At 54.6% G+C, this 15924-nt stretch overlaps 1 protein-coding gene across 1 annotated transcript in view; it reads right to left on the bottom strand.

Moving 5' to 3' along the window:
• The window catches only part of VSTM2L (V-set and transmembrane domain containing 2 like), a 35272-nt gene extending 20834 nt beyond the window's left edge, over window positions 1–14438 (bottom strand). The window contains exon 1 of the mRNA XM_007934655.2: window positions 14318–14438. Coding sequence (XP_007932846.1) covers window positions 14318–14438 — 121 coding nt within the window. The remainder of the gene's footprint in view (window positions 1–14317) is intronic.
• Window positions 14439–15924: the final 1486 nt, after the last annotated feature.

Below are 15924 nucleotides of genomic sequence, written 5' to 3'. Positions count from 1 at the left end.
AAGTAGTGCCTCTGGTAGGGAGCTATTTATGCTCCTGCGTGGGGGACCGCCCCAGTCAAGGGCCTCCTGTCCCATCCCATCCCACGCTTTGCTCCACCTGTGCTCTGGAGGCAGCTGGTGTTGGTCCCTGGGCTAAAGAAGGGCAGAGGCCAAGAGGAAGAAGAGAGGTTGGGTCTGGGGAGAGAGGGAAGAGTCAGGGCACCAAAACCACAGGTCTGGGATTTACAAGTACGCATTTAAGTCCTGGTGGTGCACTGGTTAGGTGCTCGGCTGCAAATCAAACCCCCCAGCCACTCTGCAGGAAAAAAAAGGTGGTAGTTTGCTTTTGTAAAGATGCCAGTCTTGGAAACCCTATGGGGCAGTTCTGCCCTGTCCCATAGTGTCGCTATGAGTTGGAATAGACTCAATGGCAGTGGGCAACGGATGTAAGTCGAGGCTCGTCCTGAGCTGCTGTGTGGCTTCGTATAAGTTACTTCACTTCTCTGAGCTTTAGTTCCCACATGTGTCATTGTTTAAAGGTTTATTTTGAGCATTAAGTAAATTAATGTGTGTGTAGAGCCTTGAAACGTTGAGGCACAGCAGGGCCTCAACACCTGCTGTTGCCTGGTGGAACCCACTCATTCCCGAGTTTTAGACACACACACGCACATTCCTCCAGTACGGGGTCCCCTGCCAGCCCTGACTTGGGAGGGCACTCTCACGTCCAGTAGAAGTTAGTTAGCTGACTTTTTTGAGCACTTACTATGCTCAGTGCCTGGTGACTCTTTTCCTCGCTTTCCTTGTCTATAAAATGAGGATAACAATAGAACAGCAACTACCCCATAGGGTTATTGTAAGGATTTGTTGTTGCTGTTTGGTGCCGCTGAGTCGGTTCCAACTCATACAACCTGTGTACAACAGAATGTTGCCTGGTCCTGCACTAGCTCACAGTCCTTGCTACGCTTGAGCCCATCGTTACAGCCACTGTTGTCAATCTGTCTTGAGGAGGGTCTTCTTTTTTGCTGACCACTATTTTACTAAGCATGATATCTCTCTCCAGGAACTAGTTTCTCCTGATAACATGACCAAAGTACAAGAGACGAAGTCTGGCCATTCTCACTTCTAAGGAACATTCTGGCTGTACTTCTTCTAAGACAGATTTGTTCTTCTGGCAGTTCATGGTACATTCAATATTCTTCACCCACACCACAATTCAAATGCATCAATTCTTCTGTGGTCTTCCTTAGTCATTGCCTAGCTCTCACGTGCATATAAGATGATTGAAAAGACAATGGCTTGGATCAGATGTACCTTGGTCTTCAGAGTGACATCTTTGCTATTTAACACTCTAAGGAGATCTTTTGCAGCAGATGTGCCCAGTGCAAAACATCATTTGATTTCTTGACTGCTGCTTCCTTGGGCGTTGATCGTGGACCCAAGTAAAAGGAAATCCTTGAGAATTTCAATCTTTTCTCCATTCATCATGATGTTGCTGACTGGTCCAGTTGCAAGGATTTTTGTTTTCTTTATGTTTGATCTTCATTAGTAAGTGCTTCAAGTCTTCTTGGCTTTCAGCAAGTGAGGTCATGTCATCTGCATATTGCAGGTTGTTAATGAGTCTTCCTCCAATCCTGATTCCATGTTCTTCTTGTAGGATTAAATGTATGAACGTGTCTAAGTACAAGTGGACTGCCTGGCACAGAGCACGTGGTGAGGAGGTGTTTCTTTATCAGAATAGAATCTGTTACTTGATCCCCAAAACAACCTGGGAAGTGGCCGCTATCATTTTCCTCTTCTTACAGATAAGGAAATCGAGGCTCCGAGAGAATGGAAGACTTGCCCAGGTACCCTGCTGGGCAGCCCAGACACAGCTGGGTGGGCAGTGCTGGCACCTGCAGTGGGGAACAGGGTGCTTCCCAAGGCCAGCGGCATATATTGAGGGAGACAGCAGTGGAATTACAAATCTGGGGAGATTTAAAGAGAGTGAAAGTATTCTGGCACTTGCAGGACTGTGAGAGTGGAGCAGGCTTCCCAGTGGAATTCCCCCCTCCTCTCTCCACATGTCTGGGCCACAGCGAGCGAGAGGGTGGGGAAGGGAGAGAGACAGGTGTGGGGATGTGGGGGAGCCAGGGCCAGGCAGGGACCAGGGTCAGGGAGGCACGGGTGGGGAGAAGGCAGAGCCGTGTGCTGGTCGTGTGGGTGCAGCTGTGGTTTCTTTCCATTGTCAGCCACACGGCCTGCAGAGCCAGGAGGCCGAGCCCACTGCACCGATGGCTACAGAGAGGTGGAGTGGGGGCCAGGCTTGGCTGACCTCAAAGCCCAAGCACGCGCCCCTCCCTGCTTCTGCTTATAAGGTAGTGAATGGAAGAAGCCCAGGGAGGATGCACCAGCCACAGAGATGAGTGGTTGCCCCACGGCCCCAGGTAGGAGCAGTTCCAGAATCATCCTAAAGAAGAAGAAAGGAGAGGAGGGGGTGGGGAGGGGCAAGGAGAGGCCCAGTGGATCCTGAGAGGGCCTGGGACTTGGAGGGGAGACACAAAGATGAGTGGACCAGAGAGCCCTACAGGAGGGGCAAGACTGAGGCAGACACTGGGATGCTCAATGGCAGAGCTTCTGAGGGTGCCCAGTGGGCAGGGGCCGAAGGGAGGGTGGCCTCAGCCCCACTCCTCCCAGGACCTGGGCCGGGGCCAAACCTGGCCTCCTCCATGGACCTAGTGCCTCCCTGCCCCAGCCCCTGCCACCCTGCCCAGTTGTTTAGGAAAAATCCAAGATTGTGGCAGTAAATATGTGAGTTCTAGAGTCAGCCGGACCTGGATTTGAAACCCCACTGCACTTACTCATGGGTAGGATCTTCGGCAAACCTCTCAGCCTGTTTCCTCATCTGTAAAATGGGTATAGTGAGGCTTCAGTGGGATCGTATATACCTGTCAATGTCTGGCACACAGTGGGGCTCCATGGGGCGTTATTAAGATAATGGTGATGAAGCTGGGGTTCCTTCTTCCTCTCACAGGGTGGTCTTGCTCCAGCCCCTTGCCAAGACACACACACACACACACACCCTTTTCCCTGTGAGAAGACTGGCCTGTGCTGTGTCTTTAAAACACGAGGACCATTCCAGAACCAGATAATCCCTAAACTGAAGGGGTTCTGCCCTACCCAGGGCCTTTGCAGTGAGCTGTTCCCTTTGCCTGGGGCAGGATTTCACCTGCCCAAAGCCACAGGGCCAGAGCAGCAGAGACAGGATGGGGTCTGGAGGCTCCCAGGGCCCAGCTGGAACTCAGAGACCTGCTGGGCTCCCTGCGGGGCATAAGGAGGACCCTCCCACCTACCCCTGGCTTCCCAGCAGCCAGCCTCCCTGCCCCCGCCCCCACTGGGAGGCCGTTAGTGCAGCTGTGTTTTGAGCGCTGTTTCCACTACCAAGCGCTCTGGCCACCAGGCCTCCATTAGGGACCCTTTCCCGAGGCCGATGACAGGCGGCAAACAGCTCCCCAGCGAGCCGGCTGTAATTGCTGCCGCCTCCGAGGCCGGAAATGATTTTTTTAAAACCTCACAAAGCAAAACAGACACCCTGCCGTCTGCTCTCTGCCTTCCCCCGCTCAGCCTCAGCCGGGAACTAGGCCCGAGGGTTCCGGGAAAGGGGGATTCAACCCACACCCCAGACCCTAGATGACACCTTTCAAATGCCGGGCTGGAGGAAAACAAAGTGTGGGTTCTGCTCCTTTGCTTTGAGCCAGCTGTGGGCCCTAGGCCCACAGTGGCACTCCAGGGAGGCCTCCGTTTCCTCCTCTGCCAGATGGGCATATCGTTGGGGGCCAGGATGCCTCTGGGTGGCTGTCAAAAGGCTCTGCCAGGAGAGCATGGGCCTCTCTGGGGAGGGATGTGAACAAGAAGGACAGCACCAGGAGGCAGGAGAGGTAGGAAAAGAGCATGCCAGGCAATCTGGTGGAAGGACTCCTTTAGAAAGGTCCAGAGAAGGGAAGGAGCTGAGTGTGTCCAAGGACTAGAAGGGAGGCCAGGGGAGCTGGAAAGGGGAGCGAGGTAAGAGAAGCCAGGCAGGCCGTGGGGCGAGCAGGCAGGTCTTTGTGGTCTGGGGCTAGTACCAGACGTACAACACATGCACACACACACATGCACACACACACAATTCCCATCTCTTTCTGATCCCACTTTGCACCATCCCCTGGACACCGACTGCAGCCAGCCCCAGCATTCCAGGAGTCACAAATTCAGCAAAGATCAACAACAAAATGGGTACTTTCCTTGCAAACCAGCTTCTCCTACTCCATTCCTATTCTCCAAGTCCTGATTCAGCCTCCCTTTCTCCTTCCCACGGCCATACCACCCAAACACCAGCCTGACCACATGCTTTCCTCACTCAGGAAACTTCTAGGCTGCCCACTGCCAAGGACTGAGACCAAACCCTACAGCCCACCCTTGGAGGCTCCAGCAGCAACCTGCTTTTCCAGATACCCACACTCTCGACTCCCAAATGAAGACACCTGCCAGGCTCAGGCAGCCTGGAGGAGGCTCCCGGACTGGCCTCTGGAGTCCCCTCAATCAGCTCTGGCATGCCTGTCTTCCCCAGGAAGTCTTCCATGACTTCACACCTCACTGGGACCCTCCAGAGTCCTGCCACTGGGCATTCACCTGTCTCTGTCCTGTTTCCTGTGGCTCTTGTCTCAGTTTTACTGTCCTCTACCACTTCCCCCTCCCCCCAGCCCCTAACCCCTGCAGATGCTCTCAAGGACTAGGTGGGAAAAGTGAACAAAGGTTTATTCCAGGTTGGGTGAGATGGGTGGCGAGGGAGGCAAAAGACACAGGGATCCGAGCCCTGTGATCTCTCAAGCCCCAGATCTGCCCTGTGTCCTGCACCCAGCTCTGGCTCCTCTCTGGGCCTCAGTCTCCTCCCTGGTGAAGAAATCTGGGTCCCCTGGGGGCCAGGAGATGGGTTTGGGGACCTCAACGAACCTCTGGAACTATGGGCAAAACTACAAGGCATGTTTCTAAGGAAACAATCCACAGTTGTCATCAGATTCTCAAAGAGAACTGTGACCTCCTGAAAAATTAGAAACCAGTGGTTTAGACAAGACATCCTTGGATGGTGCAATGGTTAGGTAACATGCCCGGCTGGAACTGAAAGGTCAAGGGTTCAGTTCCACTTAGAGGTGCCCCAGAAGGAAAGCCTAGGATCTACTTCTGAAAAAGCAGCTACTGAGAACCCAGGGGAGCACAGTTCCACTGTGACACACCTGAGGTCACCATGAGTCAGGGGCAGCTTGACAGCAACTGGTTTGATTTTTTTGCCTAAAGCATCTTCAGTGTCCCTTCCAGCTTCACCTCTGGTCATTCATTCATTCATTCATTCATTCACTTTGTTCACTCCACTGACATTTAGTGAGTGTCTGCTCTGTCTGGGTGTCACTATGCTACACAAAAGGTGTATGTGTGTGATCGTAAGAGATGTCATCTGAGGGGGGGGCTGTGATGCCACAGAGAGAAAGGGAGGAACAGGGTGGGGAAGATGAGGGGAGAAACGGACACAGCAGACACAGAGAAAGGGACAGAGAGAGGTTTGAAAGCAGAGATAGACAGCAAACGAAAAAGAGACAGAGGCCTTGAGTGAGAGACCCAGAGGCAGAGGCAGAGAGACAAGAGACAGGCCCAGGGAGAGAAATCCTGAGAGACGACCATCCAGGGGGCAGAGGCAGGCAAAGCACTAACACAGATGTGCACTGCGGCCCCTAGGAGATCAGAGCAGGACCCCCTCCCGGTTCCAGCTCTGTCCTCCCAGCTGTCCCACACCCTCTATGTCACCTGCTTGGAGGAGGCGGGGATGCTGGCATTAAAGGAAAAGCTACCGGGTGGAGGTACCAGCCTGGCTTCCTGAGGCCTGGGAAGCTAAAGGACCCCCAGGCTCCCTCCCAAGTGGCCGTAGCCCCTGAAGCCACACACAATTGCCACCCAAACACACTCACTCCAGATAAGCCCTCAGACCAAAACACCACCCCCTCTGCTAGAAACCTCAGACAGGTCCACGCAGGGTCAGGCACATGCCCCAGCCCCCACTGCTCTCTCTGACCTGGGAGCCTTGGCTCTCAGACCAGCGCTCCTGCAGCCAGACCCAGGCATTCTCCTGCCCTGTAGCATTGTTATCCCCTGTGAAGGAGCTCTGGTGGCACAACGGTTAAAGCACTTGGCTGCTAACTGAAAGGTCAGTGGTTTGAACCCACCAGCCACTCCTCGGGAGAAAGATCTGGCAGTCTGCTTCCATAAAGATTTACATCCTTGGAAATCCTATGGGGCAGTTCAACTCTGTGACTACACATCAGATTCGACTTGATGGCCGTTCCCTGGAACACAGTGCCCTGCTTCCCACACACCACCAGCGTGGTGGCCAGAGGCCAGACACGAGCATGTTAAGAACTGCAGCTCTGGAGCCCCACAGCAGGGTTCCAGCCTGGCCTTGCCATCCATCCTCACCTCCCTAAGCCTCAGTGTCCTTGTCTGTACAATGGGAGTGGCGGCAGTGCTCTTCTCAGCAGGCCTGTGAAGCAGGAATGAGAGGAAGAAGGGAAGCGAAGTGATACTGCCTCGGAAACCCAAGGAGGGGTCGCTATGAGTCGGGCCGACTTGACGGCACAAACAACAACAACAGGGAAGCGATGGGCACAGAGGACATGCTGGCAGGGCTTTGGGCCACAAGACTCCTACAAGCCACTGGGAACTAAGCCCCAAATGCTGGGTGGATTTTACATTCCACCAGTTCCACCCTTGCTGCCCATTGTAGGACAGATGGAAAAATTCTCAGGGCTCACCTAGCATTGTTCAGATGGGGAAACTGAGGCCCAGAGAGGAGTAGAGACCTACCAAACAACCCAGAAAGTCAGAGGGAGGATGGCAAAAATCCAGGGACACCCCCTCACCCAAGCACTCACAAAGGAGCCACTAAAGGCCCTTACCCCTCACATCTCCTGTGTGAGGCAGGCATCCTCAGAACTGGGGGCTCAGCCCACCAGGCCCTTGTCCCGTCACCATCACTAGTGTTGTGTGACAGCTCTTTAATAACACCCACTGTGGTCTGGCTTCTCTGCCTGCCTCACCCAGTCCTCCAGGCTCTGCTCCTTCAGGAAATAAGGCAGAAGTCCCCTCTGTAACATCCCCAGCTAATACTTACAAGGTCCAGCTTACATACCTTCTGTGACAGGGAGCTCACTACCAGGTACCCTTAACTGCCCCAATGGTGGAATGCTCTTATCTGAGTTGAACATCATCACTGCTTCTTAACTCCTACCATGATTTATACTTTTATCTTCATTATGGGTTTGGTTTCCTGTCTTCCCGTAGACTGAGAGCTCCAAGAGAGCAAGAACCTTGTCTGTCTCCTTCCCCAATATGTCTGACACACAGTAGGTGCTCACTTGATATTTGTTGAATGAATGAAGTGGTGCATGACAGCACCTCATTATGCCAGGAGTTCCTAGTGGTTGGAGCAGGAGTATGTGTGGGGGGCAGGTAGGTGAAGGAGTCAGGACTTAACCCAGTGAGTGGTGTGATCCCAAGTCCAATCGTTCCCACATGCCAGATGCCCACACACATGCCTAGTACCCCTGTATTGTGTTTGACTATAAACTAACCCTGTTTTTTTTTTAAGACCCCCGTTAGTCTCATCCTAAGCAATTGTATCTGTGAATTCACCATTTTGATGGGTTGGTTATATTTTTCCAATCCACATTAAAATAAATGCATAACTATTAAAATGTAAGAGGTTTGTCTAAGTTCTACCTAAAATCATCTCTCGGGTAGGACTCAATCTTGCTGAGGGCCCGGGGGTCCTGAAGAAGGGTTTAAACTGGGGGTGGGGGGACTGAGTCCCAGAAACTCCCCTGATGGCTTCAAGGAAGGGAAGGAAGGTGGTAGAGGGCACAGCTGTGGTCAGGGGGCCTGGAGGAGCAGTGCTCCCTTTGACCTTCCCATCCTCACCTTCTCCACGGCAGCGGGTACCAGAAGGAATCATTTGGGCAGCACTGGATCCCAGGGTCACCAGCTGGGAGAGGATTTCTTCCCCCATTAGTCCACTGACCTTTTTTGGGGGGATGGAAAAGACTCTTTGGAAGCTGATAGGGATCTCAGGGTAGGGGAAGGGAGGTAGACATAATCCCTCAGCCCTCATTGTCCTCATGACTACAGCATCTCATATGCACCCCAAGGGGCTGGGCTTGGGTTCATCTGCTGCAAGGTGAAGTCAGCCTTAATCACCCCAGGATGCCCTTGGCTGTGGACAGTAACAGTGACAAGGAGCTCCAACTTTGCAATTTTGCTACCACAAGGATTCCTTAAGAAATAAACATTTGAGAATGTTTAAAAATACATCAGTGGTCAAAATGGCACGCTTTGCTATATATTTTTAAATAAATAAATTTTAATTTAAATCAATCCATTGAACTTGGCCCTCAGTCCTCTGCCTTGTCCTACCTGCCATCCATCCATCCATTCATTCCCTGCCACCTGGGAATGAATGGATGGATGTGGGGAATTGTGGTAGGTACCAAGACCCAAGGGACTTGGACCATTCCTGCCCTAGAGCCCCTAGTCATTACAGTGTGGGGGGGGTGACAGTACCAGAATGTGGGCCCTGTCAGCCCAGCTGGCTCCAAACTCCCTTCAGAGCTGAGAAACTCTTCCCACAATGAATCAACAGCTGGTTTGGTCCCCAAGTCCAAGGCAACGGCCAAGTACTTGGAGGCAGACTTGCTTCACACTCCCTTATCCCTCCACCTTCTGACGCCTGTGCCTCACGTGGGCACCAATGTCACCATTCACACTATGCACCCCCGCTCACCACTCACCGTCTTCTAGGGAGGCTGGAAGGTCACAAAGGCAGGACTCTGGCTGTGAAAGTTGCCACATCTACTGCTGCATACCCCCTGGGTGTAAAACATGGAAGTCACTATGTTCCTTTCACCATGGGGCCAAGCTTCCTGTTGTGGGCTTGAGGTCCAGCCCTGCCCTTCCTCCCTGTGGGACCTCAGCTCCCGTCCTATCTCTGAGACTCAACAGCATTATGAGCATGGGCCCTGGAGATCAAATCTGGGCTAGGTGTATGACCTTGGTAAGTCAGCTGACCTCACTGCACCTCCGTTTCCTCATCTGTACCTCGGACCAGGGCAGTGCTCCGCTCTTAGGGCTCTCGTGAGGATCAGATGACACAGCGTTTAAGGCTCTGGGACAACCTCAGTAGACACATGCTTCTAAATACTTATCTCTGTATAGAGTTGGGGTTGTTGTTAGGTGCCACTGAGTCAGTTCTCACCCACAGTGACCCCTACGTGCAACCGAACGAAACACTGCCCGGTCCTGTGCCAGCCTCACAATCTTTGCTGTGCTTGAGCCCACTGTCGCTGCCACTGTGTTAATCCACCTTGTTGGGGGTCTTCCTCTTTTGCCCTGACCCTCTGCTTTACCAAGCATGACATCTGTCTCCAGGAACTGGTCCCTCCTGATACCATGTCCAAAGTACCAAAAGCCAAGCCAATTTTGGAGAAATGCCCCCTTGACCATGGGCCTTGACCTTCCCATCTCTAAGAGAGGGGTCTTGAGGAAGCTGGTCTAAGGGGCCTATCTGGCTCAGCCTGAGCCTCTCAATTCATTCCAAACACTTCATCTCCTGCCCCAGTGGCAGGTGGGTCAGAAGGGACCTCTTGACCCTGCCCATTTGTTTGTGACGGGTGTCTTTCCTCCACTCCTGCCATCACCGTGGCAATGAGCCGAATACCCCTAGTTCTGCTGGCCGCCTGCGGCTCCCCTTCTTTGGGGAAGAGGCCGCTGGAGGCGCTGATGGGCAAGGTGTCAGAAGCAATTGGTGTGAAGGACCTGGGAAAACCGCTTGTGAGGGCCAATTCCCTGCAGGAGGCTGGGAAACCCTCAGCCCAAGGCGAAGTATTTACGGGCGTAATTGATAGAATAATCACCAAGGCCTGAGACAAAGGCAAACACATTTTTAACATCATAACCTTCGGAAGACAGGACTCAATTTTCTCCATCTCCCAGCCACCGAACTAACCAGCTTATTGATGGTGAGATACCTCCAGGTTGGTAAGGGACGCAAGAAAGCCACAGTCATTTTTCAGTGCACAGATTGCCAAATGGCCTGGCAGCCCCCGCCCCCTCCCCAGCCCACGCTTCTCCCTCCTGGTAACAGAACCTCAGGACTGCGAATCACTCAGTGGACAAAGGGCCAGGTCAAGCCCGATCTTTGTCTGCACTGGGGTGTATTAATAATTGAAGGTGCTGGCCTAGGGTGTGTGTGTGTGTGTGTGTGTGTGAGATGGGGCTAGGGTGGGAGGATGGATCTTTGCTGCAGTGCGAGGCTTTCTTGGACTCCTTTAAGGATCCACATACCTGCCCAGCCTGGACTTCCCAGTCTCCTGCAAACCAAACCAAGCCAGCCACAAGCACCAGACAATTCCCCATCGCTGCATCTCCTGTCAGTACTAGTGAATACTTCGGGTGCTTCCGTTTAAACTCCAAGCTGCATGAGGATCATCTAGGGAGCTTATTGAAATGCAGATCCCAAGGCCTCATCAATAAATATCTTGACTCAGTAAGTCTGGGCGGGCGCCTTGGCATCTTCATTTTAACTAACTTTCTGGGTGATTCCAAGGCAGGAAGTCTGCAGCCCTCACAAAGATCATACCCTCTAGACTCTGTCCTGGACAAGATTTGGAAAGAGCACTGGATAAGGAGTCCATTCCAGCTGCATGTTTCTAATTTGCCTGTGGCCTCAGGAAGATACTGTCACCTTTCTGAGACGCTGGGAGGAAGCACAGTTGGGGTAGGGCTATGCAGAGGAAGAGGTCTCGTCCCAGGACTGGGCCAGGCCTGCTTCAAGGCTGCCCTGGAGAAGGCAGGCCCAGAACTGGCAGATACACCTCTATTTTAGACACAGCTCTCCAGCTGTCTGCCTTGTTGACCTTGAGCAAGTCATTGGCCCTCTTTGAACCTCAGTTTTCACCCCTGCCTACTACCAGCCTTGCATGAATGATGCCAGCCTCAGTGCACTAACACTGGCAAAAGGTTCAGTAGTGCCTAGCACATAGTAGAGGGTTCATTGTATTGGCTCCCTTTCCACCCGTCCCTGCTTTCTGTGTGGCCAGCAATCAGCCAACCCTTTCTGAGAAAAAAAAAAACACCAAAATTGCTGCCATTCTTCGAGCACCTCTGGGTGCTGATACCAGCCACCACCACCCCAGACTCCTAGAGGCACGTCCTATTCAGTCCCCATTCATCCCTCATGCCTTTAGAACGCTCTCTGCAAAGTGGGTTGAGAGGAGGTAGGAGGCAAACGAGAAGCAAGACAGATGCCCCCGCAGATCCACCTGACCACGGGCTTTCCCCATGACAAGCCCCAGGGTAGGCAGGTGGAAGGCTTTAGCTGGCGGCTGGGCTGGGCTTGGAGAGGTGAGCATGCACCAGGCGGTTGAGGTCAGCGGGGCCCTCCCCAGGAGCCCCGACTCCTGCCATGCACCCAGACACCTCGCCGACCTGGCCACATTTCCTGAATCAGCTGAGGACACACGGAGCCCAGGAATAATGAAACGATCAGGCGCCAATCTGCTAAACAGCAATTTCTGGGCTTTTCAGCACACACAGCTTTTATCAAATTGGTATTCTCCTCCTGAACACAAATGGCTTATTAGACATGACCCACTTATTCGCCGTGTCTCACTATCATTAATAACAGTTTCTTTTTGTGATTAAGTGAGTGGCTCCAAACCCTTTCTGTGGTGGCGGCCACTTGGTCCAGCAGAGGGGCAGCCTGTGGGGGCTCCATAGCAGCACTACTTGGTGTCTTTGAACCTGGCAGGGTTAGGGGAAGGCAGCCTGGCTCCTGCGGTCTACCCTGGCCTCTTCACTTCTTAAGGGACAGAGGGAGGTCTGCAGAGGTGGACTCACTTAGCCAGAGCCACGCAGAGGGTCAGTGAGAGAGGCCAGCTCCCCCAGCAGCCAGTGGTGTCTCTCCTCCGCCCAGCCCCTCCTCCGGTCCTTAGCCGGACCTCTCCAGGGTGTGGAGGGGAGATGACGGCTGGCAGGACAGAGCTGTGCCCCTCCTAATGCCTGGCAGCAGGGGGCAGGTGGAGACTGACAGAAAGGGCAAAGCCTGCTTTCCTGTGGGGGCCCACTGGGGCTTCGGGAACGACAGAGTGGCACCCAAGTCCCTGGGGTCTGGTGCTCCCTAGATGAGGTGACTGTCAACCTCAGAGCCCCAGTGCTCATTCCTCTTAGGACCACAAACTCAGGGAAGCCTTTCCTTGGAAAACCCTCCTAGTGTAAGTTCTAGCCATGCCAAGGAACCGAGCCGAGTGAGGAGAGGAAAGCAGAGGAGGGAGGAATTCCCAGTTTCCCTTGAATGGGAGGGAATCTGACAGGGAGATGAATGTCTTAGAAAAAGGGATGTTCTGTCTTTGCCCAACAGAACCTGGGGCCAGTCCCAGCTCAGCTACCCACTCCCTGCGTGACCTTGGTCAAGTTCTACCACCTCTCTGAGCCTTGTTTTCCCCGTCCGGGTACTGAGGATATAATAACCCTTCCCCTACTTCCTACCACTTCAGCCTGTGTTGTTGTTATTTGCCGTCGAGTCGGCCCTGACTCATAGCGACCCCTCCTTGGGTTTCCGAGGCAGTATCACTACGGAAGTAGGATTGCCTAACCTTCCTTCCGAGGAGTGGCCGGTGGGTTTGAACCGCCAGCCTTCTGGTTAGCAGTCAAGTGCCTTAGGCACTATGCTACCAGAACTTCAGCCTGGCTGGTAGCAATTAGATGAAGGATATGAAGGTGCATAAATGATACACAGAGAGGTTACTATCAAACATGTTGAGGCAGAAGGGTGCAGGGAGTCATGGTCCCCCAAAACCAGAGACCTCAAGAATGGCCCTGAGGCCCCTGGAGCCATCCCACTCACTTGTCATTCCCCAAAGAGCCTTCCCCCATTATCCAGCCCTACCCTGTCCCCACATACACCCCTCACTCATTTCCATCAGAATGCATCACCCACATCGCTGCCATTGGTGCAAGCCTCCCCCTAGCCCTGGGCACACAGTGCCCAGCATTGGTGCTGCAGCCTCCCCCACCAGCTGGGGAGTCCCCAGAGGGAGGGGATGGATGGAGCAAGGGTCTCCTCAGTTTTCATCTCTGCCCTGGCCCCCATACTGAAGCCCAGCTTACAGCGGGCACAGCTACCAGCCTCAGACAATCCAACTCTGCTGCCAACTTGGGCTCCTCGGAGGCTAGAAGGAGCTTCTGACACTCAGGCAGTCAGTGCTGGTGACGCCTGCTGGCTCCCTGGTTCCCACAGTGGCTGGAGTTGAGATCTCCCACATTTTGGTCTCCCAGAGCCAAGGATGAGGATGAGGATGAGGATGAAGGGGAGGGTCCTCTGTGGAAGGATGGCAGGGGCTTCCTGCCCACCCCCAGAGGCAGACAAAAGCGCCTGGCATCCCTCTCTCTCGCTCATGCCTCTGGCTGGAAGCTGCAACCCCAACTATTTCAGTGTCTTCCAGGGGCTCCCACAGGCTTCGTCCCTCCCTGAGATGCTACCCTCCCCAGAGGGAATGCTGCAGCCTAGAGGCTAGTCGTTCCCAACAGGCAGGCAGGCCTCTGCCCCCAAGACCTTTCCCAGTGCCCTAAGGGGCAGGTGTGGAGAGTGGAGGACAAGGGCAGCTGTGGGGTAAAACCTACAAAGGGGGAAAGGCAGATGGGCAGCGAGGAGCAGGCAAGCAAAGCATGCTCACAAGTGGGGTGTGTGAGTGTGTGAGTGTGCCCGTGTGCGTGCGTGCCAGCGTGTCTGCAGGCGGACAGGCAAGAGTTGTGGCAGAGTGGGTGCGTCTGGGCGCCAGCTGGCAGGGTGGGAGCCCACCAGCGGCCCAAGCTGTGTAGTGGGCATAAGTGTGAGTGTTTATGAGCGAGAAGTGTGTGTGGGAAGGAGTCTGGAGATGTGTGAGGGCAGGAGTTATGAGTGTGAGAAAGCAGCTGAGTGTGGATCTTAGTGCGTCCGTGGTTGTGAATAGCTGTGTGGTCGTGGAAGTGTGTGTATCCACACGAGTGTGTGTGTGTGTGTAGGGGGTAGTCCGCGAGAGAGAAACGGTAGTGCGCTCTGGGTACCCTTTTTCCCTCTCGTTGGATGGCCAGGGAGCTAGGACGGGACCACGGCCCCGGCAGGGGGCGCCCCGGGACTCCCACCACGGTCAGCGCGGGTTCGAGCCCCTAGGTGGCCAAGTTGGAGGAGCGCAGCCCCGGGTGGGGGCCTGGTAGGGAAGTCCGCGGGGGCGGCGACAGAACTCACCGTGGCCGGAGACGTGGTTGTCCCAGGGCGCGTGGCCGGCGGGCCGCGTGGCGCCGCCGAGTTGCAGGAAAAGTGCCAGGTAGTGCAGGGCGCCTAGCGCCACTGCGAACGGGGCCCCCATGGTGCGCGCTCGGGCCGGGGGCGCCGCCGCCTCACATCGGGGCTCGGGAGACCGCAGACCCCGCGCCCGCCGGCCCCTGCCCTGTGCGGCCTGGCTGCCTGGCTCCGGCCGCTGCTCTTCGCCCGCTGGCTCCGGCGCGGCCCCGGCTCCAGCCCTCGCCCGGCTCCGGCTCGGCCCCGGCTGCGGGTAGCGAGCGCACGCCCAGCCGGCCGCCTCCGACTGCGGGACTCTTCCCTTCCGCGGAAGGCCACTCCGCGCGGCGCCTCCGCCGCCGCACCCCCTCCCTCCCACTCCCTCCCGCCCGCCCAGAGGAGGCGGCGGCGGAGGGATCTGCCACTTGATTTATCATCAAAGTTTTGCCCAGGCTGAGATTTTTAAAGCGGTACCCGCAACTTTCCCTGCCGGAGAACCGGGGCGGTGGCGACCCGGGGTGGACGAAGCCACCCCGGGTACCTGGTGCTTCTAGAGCAAAACAATACAACTGGCTTCAGAAGCAGAGATGATATCCAGCGGCATAAGGGGAAAAGCCAGTCTGCCTGTCTGCAGACCCAGAGCGCTCAAGGGACTCTTCAACTTTGCTAGTAGGGAGGTGCCGGGGCGAGGGAGGCAGCAGGGGTGCAGGTGAGGGTGGGATAGGGAAGGACCCTAGGCTGAGACGCAGGAGACCTGGTTATAGTTGTGCTGCAGTCTTTGGCTCCCAGTGTGATTCTCACCGGACACTGCTCCTGGCTAAGCCTCAAGATCTTCATCTGAGAAATGGGGATAAAAATACTGTAGCTTCCTCAGGGGCAGTGGTGAGGATTTGGGGAAATCGTGTATGCGTGCCCTTAGCATAATGCTCCCCTCAAGGTATGAGCTCAACAGTTACTGTTTTCGCTGCCCTTTCTGGGCCTGCCTTCACGTTTGTGCACTGAGAGTGAAGCAGGCCCATCGCTGGGGTTCCTTCTGCTTTAAGACGCAGGGGTCTATGCAGTGCATAGGAAGCCTGTGGCACAGTAGTTAAGTGCTTGTCAGCTAACCAAAAGGTTAGTGGTTCAAACCACCAGCCCCTCTATTGGAGAAAGATGTGGCAGTCTGCTTGCATAAAGATTTACAGCCTTGGAAACCCTATGGGACAGTTCTACTCTGTCCTATAGAGCTGCTGTATAGTCAGAATCCATCAGATCGCCACCTTCTGGACTGTCAAGATCTGTTCCTTCGATGGAATGTGTGGGGGGTGGGGGGTGGGGGGAGGAGCATGAAGTCTCTCCCATTCCCAAGAGCAGGAACCCAACAGGATTTTCTGGTTTCTTCCCTGACCCGTTTTCCTGAGCTATCGGGTCAGATCGTCAGCACAGACAAGAAGGCAGACCTTATAGTGACCCTTCCTTGGGTTTCCAAGGTGGTATCACTACAGAACTGGATTGCCCAATCTTCCTTCGAAGGAGTGGCTGGTGGGTTTGAACCGCCAGCCTTCTGCTTAGCAGCCAAATGCCTTAGGCACTCT

The sequence above is a fragment of the Orycteropus afer genome, unplaced genomic scaffold, assembly GCF_000298275.1.
Source record: "Orycteropus afer afer isolate SDZICR_OR568_19922 unplaced genomic scaffold, OryAfe1.0 scaffold00020, whole genome shotgun sequence".
NCBI classification, from domain to species: Eukaryota; Metazoa; Chordata; class Mammalia; order Tubulidentata; family Orycteropodidae; genus Orycteropus; species Orycteropus afer.
This window is presented reverse-complemented; position numbering and strand designations above follow the sequence as displayed.